At 32.0% G+C, this 15,528-nt stretch overlaps 1 protein-coding gene across 1 annotated transcript; it reads right to left on the reverse strand.

Moving 5' to 3' along the window:
* Positions 1-7,868: 7,868 nt before the first annotated feature.
* LOC104889579 (probable jasmonic acid carboxyl methyltransferase 2) lies at positions 7,869-11,578 on the reverse strand. The gene is made up of 4 exons (XM_010674839.4): positions 11,377-11,578; positions 10,476-10,886; positions 9,058-9,324; positions 7,869-8,452 (listed from the first exon to the last, which is right to left on the reverse strand). Exons 1-4 carry the CDS (start codon positions 11,449-11,451, stop codon positions 8,075-8,077), a joined length of 1,131 nt encoding a protein of 376 aa, XP_010673141.2. The 5' UTR covers positions 11,452-11,578; the 3' UTR covers positions 7,869-8,074.
* Between the last annotated feature and the right edge of the window lie 3,950 nt (positions 11,579-15,528).

Raw genomic sequence — 15,528 nt, forward strand, 5'->3', positions numbered from 1 at the left:
ATCCTAATTTCTAGCCAAATAAACGGTCTATAATATAATTATTTTGACATATTTTTTAATATTAATAATAGAACAACACATACTAATTTTATAGCAAAGATAACACATATTAAGATAATTGTTAAGAATATATTATCAATACAAGTTAAGATAACAGTTCTGATGTTAAAATGTTAAATTTAGGCTTTACGTAACAGTTGCTAAAATAAGTGTTAATTTAGGGGTGTTATCTTTGCCCTGTTTTGTAGTAGAATGAAACGGAGGGAGTAATAATTATCGCTTTTTTTACAAATAAAAAAACTCACATGACATTAAATAAGTGACAAATTAACATAAAATTCACGTCATTATATGTATAGCTCATACATGTCATATTTGTTGGAATATATGTTATTATATGTGTGAGGTTTTGTTATACAATAAGTTATAATGTAACATATTATTACACCCAAAATGCACTCATTATAGAAATGACATTAGTAAGATGTCAAGCTACATATAACACTTTTAGTTTGATGCCTTGAATAATCTCGTCAAAAGAAGTTTTTGCGGGCCCGCCTGGTCAGGTCAGGCAGGTTCGCCCGATCGGGCGGGGTCACTCGTCTTCAGCAGGCTCTTAAGGCAAGGCACCAGGCGTCCTTCACGTATCACAACCGGGCTAACAACGCCTAAACGTGCCCAAGACATCGGTAGGTTTGAAGAAATTGACCGCCCAATCGGGCGGATGTCGCCTGACCTGATCGGGTGCTTGAGATTTTGACGCGAATTGGTGATTTTCGAATTGGATTCTCTTTTAGGGTTTTGTGTGGGGTTCCTTATGATATAAAAGGACCTCCTTAGTGTTTATTATTATAGACACAACTTATGAAACACTTTTAGCCTCTAGAATTTATGACCTCTTGTATTATTCTCTCTGGGTTTTTTTTCTCCATTATAGCGAAGAAGCTCGAATCTCCACCTATGAACGTAGGTCTATTTTGACCGAACCACATAAATTCTTGTGTTCTTATTTATCTTCTTTATTGTTTTTCTCATACTTATTATTTCATTGACTTATTTCGCATTAATCAAATACTATATTACCCCGTTTCCTACTAAACACAAATATCTAAAATATACATTCCACAGCCATTATTCTTAATTAAGGAGTTGTCATCTACCATTTTTGGTGACAGTAAGTCTCAGTTTCTTACTTATGTTTAGTTATATATAATTATATTATTGTTTAGGTTTCTCTCTTAGTATGAGAGTCATTTGTCCCAACAAGTGGTCAATTATTCTTCTCTTGTAACTTGTAAGAGTCTCTAAATTTGTTAATATTGAGAAGATGTCAAGATGGGGTGATAATGGTTTAATGATGGTTTGTTTTGCTTCTTGCCATGGTTATCAATAATTACTTTGCATCAGTCTGTTAAGTCACTCAAATAGAGCGACAAATTTTACGCGTGATAATGGTTTCAGTTTTATTTACAATCACCATAGTTTATTAGGAAAATTTTATATCAATCATCCCAACTATAATTGGCGCTCTTTCAAAATTAATCCCAATCAAGAATCAGTCTAGTATGATGCGCGATGGCGAAGGATCATTTTACCATAAATGTTTAGGTGGTCTCGAGTCTGTGGGGTTGTGTAGGAGTTATAACAATTTACGAATTGCTAACTCAAATAATTATAGGAGTATATGAAAGAGAATCAAATATGAGTTACAACCCAGGATAAGAAAAATATAATTTTAGATATATGTTATAATGCAAAACTTCTCCTTATATCTCCTTTTCTTTATTTCTGTTAAACTCTCTCAGGCTTCTGCTTTTTTTTATTATTTATTTCATGATTAGAAATGTTACATATATATAGTTATACAATTCTAAATAATTAAAGGATGATAATTGTTCTCATCACAAACCACTATTTAAATTAAACAAATGCTAATTAAAGAAAGCTAAATATAACATCCTAAATTTAAAGTTTGTTTTTCAACACACCCCCTCAAACTTTAATTTTCATACCAAGTAATTCTCTCAACCTTTTGAATGTTTCCAGAGATAGGGGCTTTGTAAAAATATCTGCAACTTACTCAGTGGTATTACAATACTTGAGCTCAATTGCTCCTTGCTTCAGTTGATCTCGTAAGAAATGAAAACGAGTATCAATGTGTTTACTCCTTCCATGTTGAACTGGATTTTTAGCAAGTTTTATTGCAGACACATTGTCGACGTGTATTGTCGTAGGTTTCACTTGAACATGATCAAGTTCTTGTAGGAGATTTCTTAACCATATTGCTTCACAGACTGCAGATGAAGCTGCTATGTATTCTGCTTCGCAGCTTGACAATGCTACCACTGGTTGCTTTTTCGAACTCCAAGTGAAAGCAGTTGAACCTAGATAGAAAGCATATCCAGTTGTACTTTTCCTTTCATCTTGATCTCCAGCCCAATCACTATCTGAATAGCCGTATAATGTTGCTTCATCTCCATAAGCATAAAACATTCCATATTCTAAGGTACCTTTTATATACCTTACTATTCTCTTTGCAGTGCACCAATGTGATTCTTTTGGTGTTTCCATGTATCTACTGACAAGCCCAACTCCATATACAATGTCAGGCCTTGTGATAGTTAAGTACCTTAGGCTTCCAACTAGACTTTTGTACAAAGTTGGATTAATTGATTTTCCTTCTCCAACTTTCGTCATCTTTATTCCTGTTGAGACAGGAGTGCTCATGGGTTTGCATGTAGTCATTTTAAACTTTTCAAGAATCTCTTTTGCATATTTCTTTTGTTGAAATGAAAATTCCATCTTCATTTTGTTGTACTTCTTCCCAAGAAAGTAATTCATCAGCCCACAGTCGGTCATTTCAAATTCTTTGAACATGACCCTTTTGAAAACTTCGAACATTCTTTCATTGTTCCCAGTGAACAATAGATCATCAACATATAAGCTTACTATGAGTATATTATCACCATTCTTCTTCACGTAGACTGCATGTTCATACGGACACTTAACAAAACCATTCTGGATTAAGTATCCATCAATACGTGTGTTCCAAGCTCGTGGAGCTTGCTTTAGACATAAAGTGCCTTTTTCAGCCGAAGCACTTTATTTCTTTCCCTTGATAATAAAACCTTCAGGTTGTTCTACATAAACTTCTTCTTCAAGAACGCCATTTAAAAATGCAGATTTAACATCAAGCTGGTATATCTTCCATTTATGATGTGCTGCAAGTGAAATTAACAATCTCACTGTATCTAATCGAGCTACGGGAGCAAATACTTCATCGTAATCAACCCCGTATTTTTGCTTGTAACCTTTTGCTACAAGTCTTTCCTTGTATCTGTCAATGCTTCCATCAGCACCTCTCTTGATCTTATATACCCATTTCACACCAATAGCCTTTGGCCCTTTGGCAATGTAGCAAACTCCCATGTATCATTTTTCTCTATTGAGTGGATCTCCTCTTTCATAAAAGATATCCATTCTTCTTCTCCAGCGGCTTTTTAAAATTGATTGGTTCATGATCAGCATATAGGCAAAATAAATCTACCTCTTCAATTCAGTTGTATTCTCATAGATGTCTCTTAAGCTTCTCATTTAAGAGGTGTTTTGATGATGAACTTGATCCTCCATTGATGGCGATGGTGGTGATGATGACTGATTATTATTTTGTGGAGTGTTTGGTGGATTTTGTTCAGAACTCTCTCCTTAACATCATCATACCCTTCAAACAACAATTTTCTCTTTCTCTTTTTCTTGGTCATCCATTTCCAGATTCTCCTTCGCTGAATATTACATCCCGACTCAATTAACTTTCCAGTTATTGGACTATATAATTTATAAGCCTTGGATTGTGAACTGTATCCAATAAAGATACATTTTTCACCACGATCATCTAACTTCTTTCTGTTTGCTTCTGGTATTTTGAGCATAGGCAATGCACCCAAATACTCTCAAATGTTAACATTTGGCTTTTCACCACTCCATGCTTCTTGTGGAGTCATATTTTTTCACACTTTTCGTAGGACAACGATTTAGAATATAAGTTGTCCAAGCAACAACTTCTGCCCAGAATTGCTTCGGCAATCCCCTTTCTTTCAAGATGCTTCGTGTCATGTCTAGAATTGTTCGATTCTTTCTCTCGGCAATTCCATTTTGTTGCGGTGTATAGGAGGCTGTGAATTGTTGTCGTATTCCCGTCGCTTTGCAATAATTTTTGAATAAATTTGATTTATATCACCCCTCGATCTGATCTTAGGGTTTTCAACTTATACCCACTTTCAAGCTCCACCCGAGCTTTAAATTGCATAAATGTATCAAATGCAGCTGATTTCTCCTTTAACATATACACCCACAATTTCCTGCTATAATCATCTATGAAGGTAATAAAATAACGATTACCTCCTAAAGATATCGGTTCCAATGGTCCACAAATATCCGTGTGTACCAATTGCAATGGTGCTTTCGCTCTCCATGATAATCCCTTCTGAAATGTAGTCTAGCTTGTTTTCCTGCCGTGCATATCTCACAAACTTGTTTTAGGATCTTCAATTTTAGGCAAGCCAGCACCATATTCTTCGATTGCAAAAGTTTTAGGCCATTGAAATGCAGATGCCCAAAACGCTTATGCCATTTCCATGAATCATTCTCAATAACACCATAGAAGCATTTTTGTACCTCGGTGTTAAGTTGCAGCGGAAACATGCGATTCTTCGCCATTTTTGATTGAGCAATAAGTCTTCCACTTTTATCTTTAAGTTGAAGATTATTACCTTCCATATGAACAATATATCCCTTTTCCAAAAGTTGCCCAATACTAAGGATGTTGCTTTTCATATCAGGCACGTAGTAAAATTAGAAATAAATTCTTCATTTCCATTTGCTTGAAATATTCGTATTTTCCCTTTACCTTCAACTTGTAGTTTGGATGAATCTCCCAAACTTACATTACCTTGTGCATTCTCATCAAGGTCAATAAAATATTCCCTTCTACCACACATGTGGTTACTCGCAGAATCGAAAAACCACATGTCTTGTTGATATATAGCCTCTTCATGTGCTAGTAACTGCAGGACTTTCCTCATTGTTTTGGGATGATTAGCGAAATTTAAATGATTTCCTGATCTTTTTGTTTGCTCCAGATTCAGATGCATAATGTCCATATTTTTGACAATTATAGCATTGAATGTCTTTTCCCTTACCACGTTCATTGAAAACTCTTCCTCCTCTGTTTAACCCTCTACCACGACCAAAACCTGTGTCATTATTTTGGTTGCGAGGTTGGTAGTTATTACACGACCTCTACCTCCGCGTCCTCGAACATTGCCTTGTCGGTTTCCACCTCTTCGTTCATTTGATTGGAATCTTGATTCAAGTGCCTGATCGATTACAGCTGGTCCATCATTCTTCTGAATTCTTTGTTCATGCACTTGAAGTGATCCCATAAGCTCTTCTATTGATAATGTATCAATATCCTTTGATTCTTCAATTGCTGGTAATACATGATTGAATTTTTTATTACACGATCGTAGAACTTTTTCAACAATTTTTTTATCTTCATCTTTTACCATTTTGTTTTTGTTGTGTCACATTCGTGAGAAGCCGAGAAAAATAATCAGAAATAGACTCAGTCTCTGTCATTTTTTTCTCAAATTCACCTCGCAGGGCTTGTAAACGGATTTTCCTAACCTTCTCGACACCTTTAAATATTGTTGCAAGAGTATCCCAAGCTTCTTTGCTTGTGGAGGTATTTGATATCTTCACAAATGTTTCACGATCCAAACCTGCATATATGATAAAATAATGCCTTTTGATCTTTTTTCTGATTTTCTTTCAAATTCTTCTTTTTGTTCTTTGGTTAAAGAAGTCTTTGTTTCATCAGATGGTTTTTCGAAACCATCACTTACAACTTCCCATAAATCCTGGGAGCCAAACAAAGCTTTCATTTTTAATGCACCAATCTTCATTTGTCTTTGGACAATTGGGGTACTTGTGGTTGGACGAAGTTGGTAGACATTTTTCAGGTATTGATACTGAAACGATCACGTGGCTCTGATACCAGATGTAGGAGTTATAACAATTTACGAATTGCTAACTCAAATAATTATAGGAGTATATGAAAGAGAAAAAAATATGAGTTACAACCCAGGATAAGAAAATATAATTTTAGATATATGTTTATGCAAAACTTCTCCTATATCTTCTTTTTATTTTCTGTTAAACTCTCTCAGGCTTTGCTTTTTTATATTTTTTCATGATTAGAAATGTTACATATATATAGTTATACAATTCTAAATAATTAAAGGATGATAATTGTTCTCATCACAAACCACTATTTAAATTAAACAAATGCTAATTAAAGAAAGCTAAATATAACATCCTAAATTTAAAGTTTGTTTTTCAACAGGTTGTAGAAGAAGAAAGAGACGGAAAAGGGGAAAAGGATGTAATGATTTTAAAAGAAAATTATATTAGATAATGAATCTGTTTAGTAAGTCACCGGTCAACTGAGATCGTTTGAAGAAGATGAACCCTATAGTTTGGATTATATTAGGATAATCTTTAGTTGGGATGTTTTCATTTTTTCTTTTAATTGTATTAATCAAGTTATATTGTCAATTTAATTTTTTATCAGGTTTTTCATACATAATTAAGAAGATAAAATCCCCTCAAAAAAAAAAAAAGAAGATAAAATCATTCTCCTAAATTGAATATTTAATTGAAATTTTAAATTCAATTTCCCTATTAACTTGTTCAATATATATATGACAAGTAAGAATAAAAAAAATATTATTTAATGTATATGGTAATTTAAATATATTAAGAATATATCAAACTTCTTATAAGGGGAACATACTCCTCCTACTCCCTTCACTTATACTTCTTCTGTTTAGAAGTTAGTTGCACCATTTGCATAGTATTTACTATGCAATATGCACATGTTACACTTTAATTGTCTTTGGTGATTTACATTTTAGAAAAAACATAGTCATAAGGGATCTTGTTAAGTTCGTCTCAATGTATATATTTTTAATATCAACTTTCTATAATTTGTACTTATAACTCCCTCCGATCTTTATTAGGTTACCCGTTTCTTTTCCACAAAGTTTTTGGAGAAACAATGTTGTGCATGGGACATATAAGGAAAGAGGAACTATATTATTGTATGTTAAAGTTGAATGTATATGTGATAGAAAGTTAGTGGTCTCATTTCAAAAATAGAAACAAAAGATTGGGTTTACTAATAAGGAACATCTCAAAAAGGAATACCGGTAAACTAATAAAGACCGAAGATAGTAATAATTGAAGATATTAATGTTTGAAAACATGCATTGACAAGCGTAAAAACATGAAATGATGTAACTATTTCTAAACGAAGAAAATATGATACTTCTAAACTTCCTTTAAATACAAAAATGATGTGACGTAATACCATATAACTATACCATTAAAAATTGCTTTTAATTTGTGTTGTCCTACCTTAGGGAAGTGAGACAAATTCATTCTGACTAGTGCCTACTTTTATAGGGTGGACATGAAATTTACACGGAGATGCGACAATTTTATTCTGAATAGTGCCTACATTTGTAGGATGGACCTGAAATTTATTTTGTTTGGAAAAAATTAGATATATTGCATGATTGCATCTTTTCTATCTGAAATTCTATTATTTGATTACGACTATGTTTAGTTCACCTTATTTTTGTTTATTTCAGATCTAATCAGATCAGATCAGATCAGATCAGAAAAAAATAAGTTCAGATCAAACTTATATTTAAAAATCACTATATCTTTCATTACATATTAGTAAAAATTATAATAATTGAATATTAATAAAGTACTCATTGAGACGAATCAAACAAGACCCCACATGACTATATTTTTTCTTATATATTGAGAAAAATCTAAAAGATAAGATCTTGTTATCAGATCAGTTCAGATCAGATCAGATCAGATCAGAAAAAATAAGTTTAGATCAGATCAGATAAGTTCATATCAGAAAATTTCAGGTGAACTAAACATAGCCGTATTCTTGTATTACAAATGAAAACTTTGTTTGTAAGCATACTCCCTAGATTTAATTTCTTATTAAGGAAACGACTAAACTCAAACATTTGGAATCAGGTTTATGAGTTAGGTGATCATCCCAAACCCTACTATACCTATGGAAAAGCTCATCCATAATTTCTCCTCCAAAAAAGTGTTCGAGCATTGACCCGATCACAGCTCTATGCATTTTGGCTATTCTTTCTCCTTGTGTAAGAACCTCACAACTATGAAATAATTCATTGTTGTTATGTTTCACATGTTCATGTCCATCCCATTCCACTTCAAAACTTCCGAAACGATAGCCGAAAAATGACGATTCTTCTTCAACCAATTGCTTTAATTCTTCAACATAAGGTGCATAAAATGGCACATTGAAGCTATTCACTTTCTCCTCTTCGATAATCCCCTATAATATATACGTAATTTATACGTTAGCTTATGCTTGTTAGAATTTATTAGATAATGTAAACTCATTCTATTGAATTCAATTGATCAATATTTATAGAGTTACAATGATAGTTCTAATCATAGTACTTAAGAAACTAACAAGATTTATAAAAAAAAAATTATAAAAATATATCATAACTCTAGGAAGATAATATTCTGTGTATATTCTCTATCAGTATTAATTAAAGCAGTTACAATCATAACTACGGAAGCATTACATAAGTTCATATCTTCACCAAAAATCAATGTATATATTTTACTCCCTCCATTCGATAATATAGTGTCTACTTCATTTTTGGTGGGTCGAACTTTAAAATTTTTGACTAAATATTCTCATTTGTATATATAGAAAAACGTATTCATGTGAGATCTTGTTAGATTAATTCGTCTCAATGTGTAGTTTCATAATATCAACTTTTTATATTTTTTTATTAATATGGAATTGAAGATATCAAAGGTCAAAGTTACGTATTGAAAACCGTGTAAAAAAACAAGCATTATATTATGGGACAGAGGAAGTAGTAGTATTAATGTTTTGGAACATAAGTAGTTGAATGAACTAACCTCGGAAACTAGGTTCATAAGACATTGGGAAAGGAACTCCCAAGGATAGTAAGATATGGGATCATTTAATCTCCTGCCCATCAATGTTAACACCATACGCCCCCCTGAAATCATTTCTTCAGCACGAGATTTTAGAAATAAAAGAAAATCCTTTCGGAATTGCAACTTGTATGCATCAACCACTTCACTTGGGCTAGTCACTGATGCATACATCTTTCCTTTGTTTTGCATCATTGGATTATCTTTGCCATCCAAACCTGGTGGAACCTGCACAGGTGACAGGACCATATTATACTAGTAGTATTAGGTTAAGGTGCAAAAACAAAACTAAACTTGAGAAGACCAGGATAACAATAACTTATTGCGCATCGAAAATTATATGATATAGTCCGTTTTTATTTAATATATAGTCAATTTTCGTTTAAAGGAACAATCCTTGAACAATTGGCTTATGAATTTATCCATGTATCGTGATCTAATTAAGTATCTAACCACTATGGAGAGTTAATTATAATGTAAATGACTATCTATAAATGCACTAAATCTACCGAGAAAAACAAGAAATCGATTATCTGGATTATTAATATTTTCATATTAAAAAATATCATCTAATATTACATAGTTTATTGGTTAAAACTTTCATATATTAAGTTTAGATCATGTGGTCGAATCTTATATAGAGCATGTTTTTTTCTATCTTTTTTAATGTGCATAATGATGACTTGGAATGAAACAATTATAAGAAGAATGTCATATAGCGCATAGATTTACTTAAGAATGTTGTTTAGTATATATGTTAAAATTTTGACACGGTTGCTACTAATTTTTCTTTCTAACCTCTTAATGAACCCATCCCTATATATTAACATTATATATTGCTCTTATTAATAGTATTAGGTACTCCTATTACTTTTTTTTAATTAGGAAAGATAATTTGTCTGAATACCAATCTCTACTAGGCTACTAGCATGTTGCTCATACCAGCTGAAAGATTGAGTACAAGGCTAAACAATCCAAAAAACAACAAACCTGAAGACCACTAGAAGTGATTTCTCCAACATATTATTTGGATAAGGATTAGAACCCTAGGCAATCCCTTGAAATTGAGGGTCATACTCATCCACTGAGTTACCACATCACCCTTATATACTTCTAATAATTTAGCACCGAACATAATTAAATGAGGCCAAACACATTATTTGAGCTTAAAATGTACCGTTAATATATACTTCCTTTGTTCTATAATATATGCAACATAATTCATTGTGTATTGACACATTTTTTTAAGAAATCCGTGTAATAGGAGAAAGATGGAGACAATATAATACCAAATAAGATAATATTGCAATTAATGTGAAACTTCCAAATAAAAATGAGAAATATTGCAATTAAAAAAGAACGGAGGAAGTAAATCTAACCTGAGATAGCCAATGCAAGCTACAAGAAGAGTGAACAAAATGCAAAGTGTTGGTAGGAAGCAACCTCCCATAGAACGTCCCAGGGAGACCTGCTATAAAGCAAGGCCCAAAATCATTACCCTTCTCTTCTTTCAACTTCTTTTGGAAACTAGAGAGTGATGCAAAAACCCCATTGAAATCATTTCCTGGTAAATCATTCAAAAACACCATAAACTTGGGTGATGCCGAATTTCGGTCCATTCTAAGGCATCTTGCATTAACCATGTCCATGATCTCCGACACTGCCGCTAGGGCGGTGGGTCCGGACGAGCAACCAAGGTCCGCGATGGCCATGGTTTCAGGAAAATCATTGTCAAAGTAGCCTTGTATGGCTTCTTCTACAAATGACTTTGTTACGGATAATATATTGTTCTGTAACAAGAAATGATAGAAATAAATAATTGAGTACAAAAAGGGGGAGATTGACATATTGATATATAGCAAATATTTTTAGAATATTATTATAAACTAATTGAGTAATTTCTTTGTTGGGATAGGATGCATTAGTGATGAGATTAATATTACTATTTGTATATATACTAAGGATCTTGCCCTAACGAGGTGTCATACCAAAACCAATTGGCGATAGTAGGAGTGGCTCTTTTAGCTTATTATGTGATATTTTCTCTCATATTTCTCCAATATGAAATAACTCATATGTACAGAACATGGGGTTCAACAAAATTAAACCGTGAGAATAAACTAATTGAATTAAACTGAATTTTTATTAATTTCGACCAAAAGAACATAGTATAACTACTTAAAAATTTGTCAGTTCAAAAATAAGAGAAAAGTTCAAGTAATAATGGTTTTGGGAGTATATTGATGGAGAAAGAATGAAAGATAGAGCAAGAATATTTGCCTGAACATTGCAATTCTTTGCGTAACTGTCTTCACCTTGACCTTTGTTCATATGAAATTCTTGAAGCATGTCCATTGTTCCCAACTCTAGGAAAATAAGGATTTGTGAAATGAATAAATGTGACAATAAGAAGTAAATGATCCGGATAGTAGTTATATCCCTAACAAAAAATTATATGGAGTACGATGATTAAGAAGCTCACTTGCAGTTCTTGTTCAATCAAATGACGTACACGAAAGGAGCATTTATAGAAATAATTGAACCATGTCGTTTTCGGTGCCTAGTCCCTTATTTTGCATGGTTCTAATTAATCAAAAGAGAATGCCGATAACGAATGGTTAGACATCTAGTTTGTACTCGTTTGGTATACAAGAGAATTTAATTTATGTAGAAAGTTTCATTTTTACTTCTCTTATGTAATTTCATGAAAATGGCCTAAATTTATTTGGTTGGCATCAAGAATTTGCAATTCATGTGGGAATTTTGATTGACTAGGGGGGTAATAAATTTCCACATTTTGTAGGAATTCAATTTCACAAGGAATTTTCATTGCACCCATTTTCATAATTTATTGTCAACCAAACAACTTCCCAAATGAAAAAATCTTGTGAATTTTCATTGCCTATATAAATTACTGTCAACCAAACAACCATTAAATTTTGGAATATAAATTGAGACGAATATATATATATATATATATATATATATTATATATATATATATATATATATATATAATTATATATATATTAATATATATATATATATATATATATATATATATATATATATATATATATATATATATATATATATATATGCGTTGGAGGTGGATTCTATCTTTTTTTCCTATTATACGTTTAGATACTTAAAAATTAGATATAAGCCTTTATGAGTAGAGAAGGTATTGTGTCAGACTCGTCTGACACAATACAACTGGTCGGACCACTTCAGTTAGAAGCACTTGTGCTTCAGTTAGAAGCACTTGTGCTTCAGTTAGACGCACTTGGGTTTCAGTTGATCTTTATTTATTTTTTTAGGTAGTCTTTATTTTTTTTCCAGGTAGTCTTCATTTTTTTCCATGTAGTCTTCATTTTTTTCCAGTTAGTCTTCTTTTTTTTCAGTTGGTTTCAAATTTTTTTCAAACACCAACTGAAACATATAAAACACCAACTGAAAGAACAATAAGAAATAACTGAAACACCAACGAAGCACCAACTGAATGAAAGGAAAAATAAGAGCAGCTGAAATATATTAAGCACCAACTGAAACATATTAAACACCAACTGAAATAACAACAAGAACTAACTGAAACACTAACAAAGCACCAACTGAAACAAAACAAAACCCAACTGAAACAAAACAATACCTAACTGAAAAATATCAATACCCAACTGAAAAAATTCAAAGCCCTGGTTTTCCTCCAAGCCATATTCATCTTGCTTTACCATAATGTCATCCCTTATTCTAGTAACAACATCATCAAGACAGATGCAATGCTTTTTCGTTGATTTTCTCTACTTTTGCAACTCTTCTCTCTTCCAACTCTTCAATGTTTCTCTCTCCTTCATTTGTTTTTCTGGTAAGATTATCAATTCCGCTAATTTTTTTGGTGCACGATCTAATTTACATCATTTATGTTGTTTGTAATTTCGAGTTTCGGGTTTTTGTTCGTTTTCTAGTTGAGGACAATATGATTCCTCTTCTAATTGTCCCTTTTAACTATAAGAGCCAATAGGAAATGGAGTAGGCAATTAGACAAATTTTCCTATCGCGTTGCAGTGATCTTCTTCGGTGGGGAAGATGACAGGGAGGCTTTGACTTATGCAAACCTAGGCCAATAATGATTTTGATGTATTGGGCTCAGCCCGTCTGACAGTAAACAATATGTCAGACAGTCTGACCCAAAACTTTTACTTATGAGTAACACACAATTGATGGAAACCACTTTCGATTATCAAATATCGACTTTCACTAATGAAAATATGTTCATTGTTATTATTTTTAATCCATTTTATGTATTCCCCTTTTTACATAGAAGCTATATTTTATTTTATTGGGAATTGTGCATGTACATTAAAGATTGAAAACATTGAAAATATTAGGAGGACAAAAAAAAAGTAAAAGTACTTTTATACTCTTCTGATTGTGAGGTGTGGATAAGCCCAATAATGAAGGGAAAACACAAACCATATGTTCCTTAATATTAAGATGGTGAAAAATTAACCCAATCCGTTTAACGAATTCAAATTTGACTTGAAATAGGTGGGTTTGGTTAAGACTTTTGACCAATTTAAATAAATGGATTGGCACGACTTATCCATTTAATTAAATGAGTTAGGTTAAGGTTGATATTTTCAACCCGAAATTAACCAACTTTGACTTGTTTAACTCATTAAATTATAAATTTTCTAAAAATTTATGTTAAAGACTTAAAGGTGGTGAAAATTTAAAAAATACTAATTGTAGCACGCAAATAAAAAGAAAATCTAATTGTGCATGTGAATTTATTGTAGAAAACTAATAAATGTTGATAAAAATTTGATAGTAATACATATGTAAATAGGTTAAACGAGTTATATGGGCAACCCGTTTAATAAACAGGTCAGGTCAATGTTGAGTTTTTCAACCTGTTTAATAAATGGGTTCGATTTGGGTTATGACATGTTCAACCCGTTTATTATTAACCTGAACCCGAACATGATCTGACCTGATTTATTAATCAGCCCTACTTAATAGTCTTTTTATTCAAAATATTGCAACAATCCGACTTGTAAATTGCATTGAGTTGAATCTAAGTATTAAACACCATGTTATTATACGCTAATATTTGTTTTTCTAAATATTAGTATAGCTAGAAATATTTATAGTCAAAGTAAGACAAATGAGTTCAAGGTCAAAGTTGTTGCATTTTTTGATAGAAGAATAAAAAAATGTACTCATAATATGGTCATTTGAATAAAAGTATGCATATAGATTTTATACAAAAACTGTCATACAAGCGACCACACAAGGTTTATGTCTATCATATATTTAGGACAAACTCTTTCATGTTTTTATTGACAAAACATGTATACATTTATATATATTTATTCATATATATTCCTTATTTTCATTGTATTGATCCGTTTTTTACGCATAGTGACCATTTATAGAGGCAATGACCCAGGCACATCCATGAATCACTACCATATACTTCCTCCGTTTCTTAATAAGTGCAACATAGAGAAAGTGGGGGAATACCAAGAAATGTAGAGAGAGAAAGTTGGGACCACAATAAAGTAGAGTAATTCAAGTGATGAAACAAAAAAGTTGTGGTCCCCTCTTGCTTTTTGGTGGCATATTTGTAATAATATTGAACTTTTTTTTTACCATTTTGAGCTTGGTTGCACTTATTGTGACTATTCCAAATAAGGAAAATGTTGCACTTATTAAGAAACGGATGTAGTATATGTTATAAAAAAAGGTTGCTATGACAAAATATGAGTTATTATATGTTCAGCGTATAATTTTTGACACACATAACTTTTTAATCCATCTTAATTTTAGTGTAGACCAGATCCATACAAAACTTTTGCTTTAATAATAAAGGGAGTAGCTATTCTAAATACATAATCCACACTTCCACAGTCCACACGCCTAAATTTAGAAAACTTGTCTTGATCTCAATCCACCATATCCTAGTTGGTACATTTGATTTATAATACCAACTTTTGGAATTTTACGTAGTGTCATTTAGTATCAGAAAAATACAACACGTGAATATCGGGACCAAACATGCGAAAATGAGAAAGCATGCGAAAAATGAAAAAACATGTGAAAAAACTGAAAATGAAAATACTAACCTGTTCGAACACTATTACACTAATGGTACGTAGTTACGTACCAAAGGGTGTTTATAAAATTATGACCTATCAAACGGGACTAAGGAGACAAATTAATTGTGTATGTGCCTAACTTGTGAAAATATTAGGGTTTGTTTGATTAACATAAAAATATATAAAAAGTTAAACAATTGAAACAGTAATCATAAGGTGGGGTTTTTATTTGGTTGACAAAAATGTAAGAAGTCGTCCATTTAAGCTAAAAAAAAGTTTAGACAAGTAAAACTTTCCATGTGAAGATTTATTTTCTACTTCCTAGTAAATGAAAC

This window comes from Beta vulgaris, chromosome 1 (assembly GCF_026745355.1).
Source record: "Beta vulgaris subsp. vulgaris cultivar EL10 chromosome 1, EL10.2, whole genome shotgun sequence".
Lineage (NCBI taxonomy): Eukaryota > Viridiplantae > Streptophyta > Magnoliopsida > Caryophyllales > Amaranthaceae > Beta > Beta vulgaris.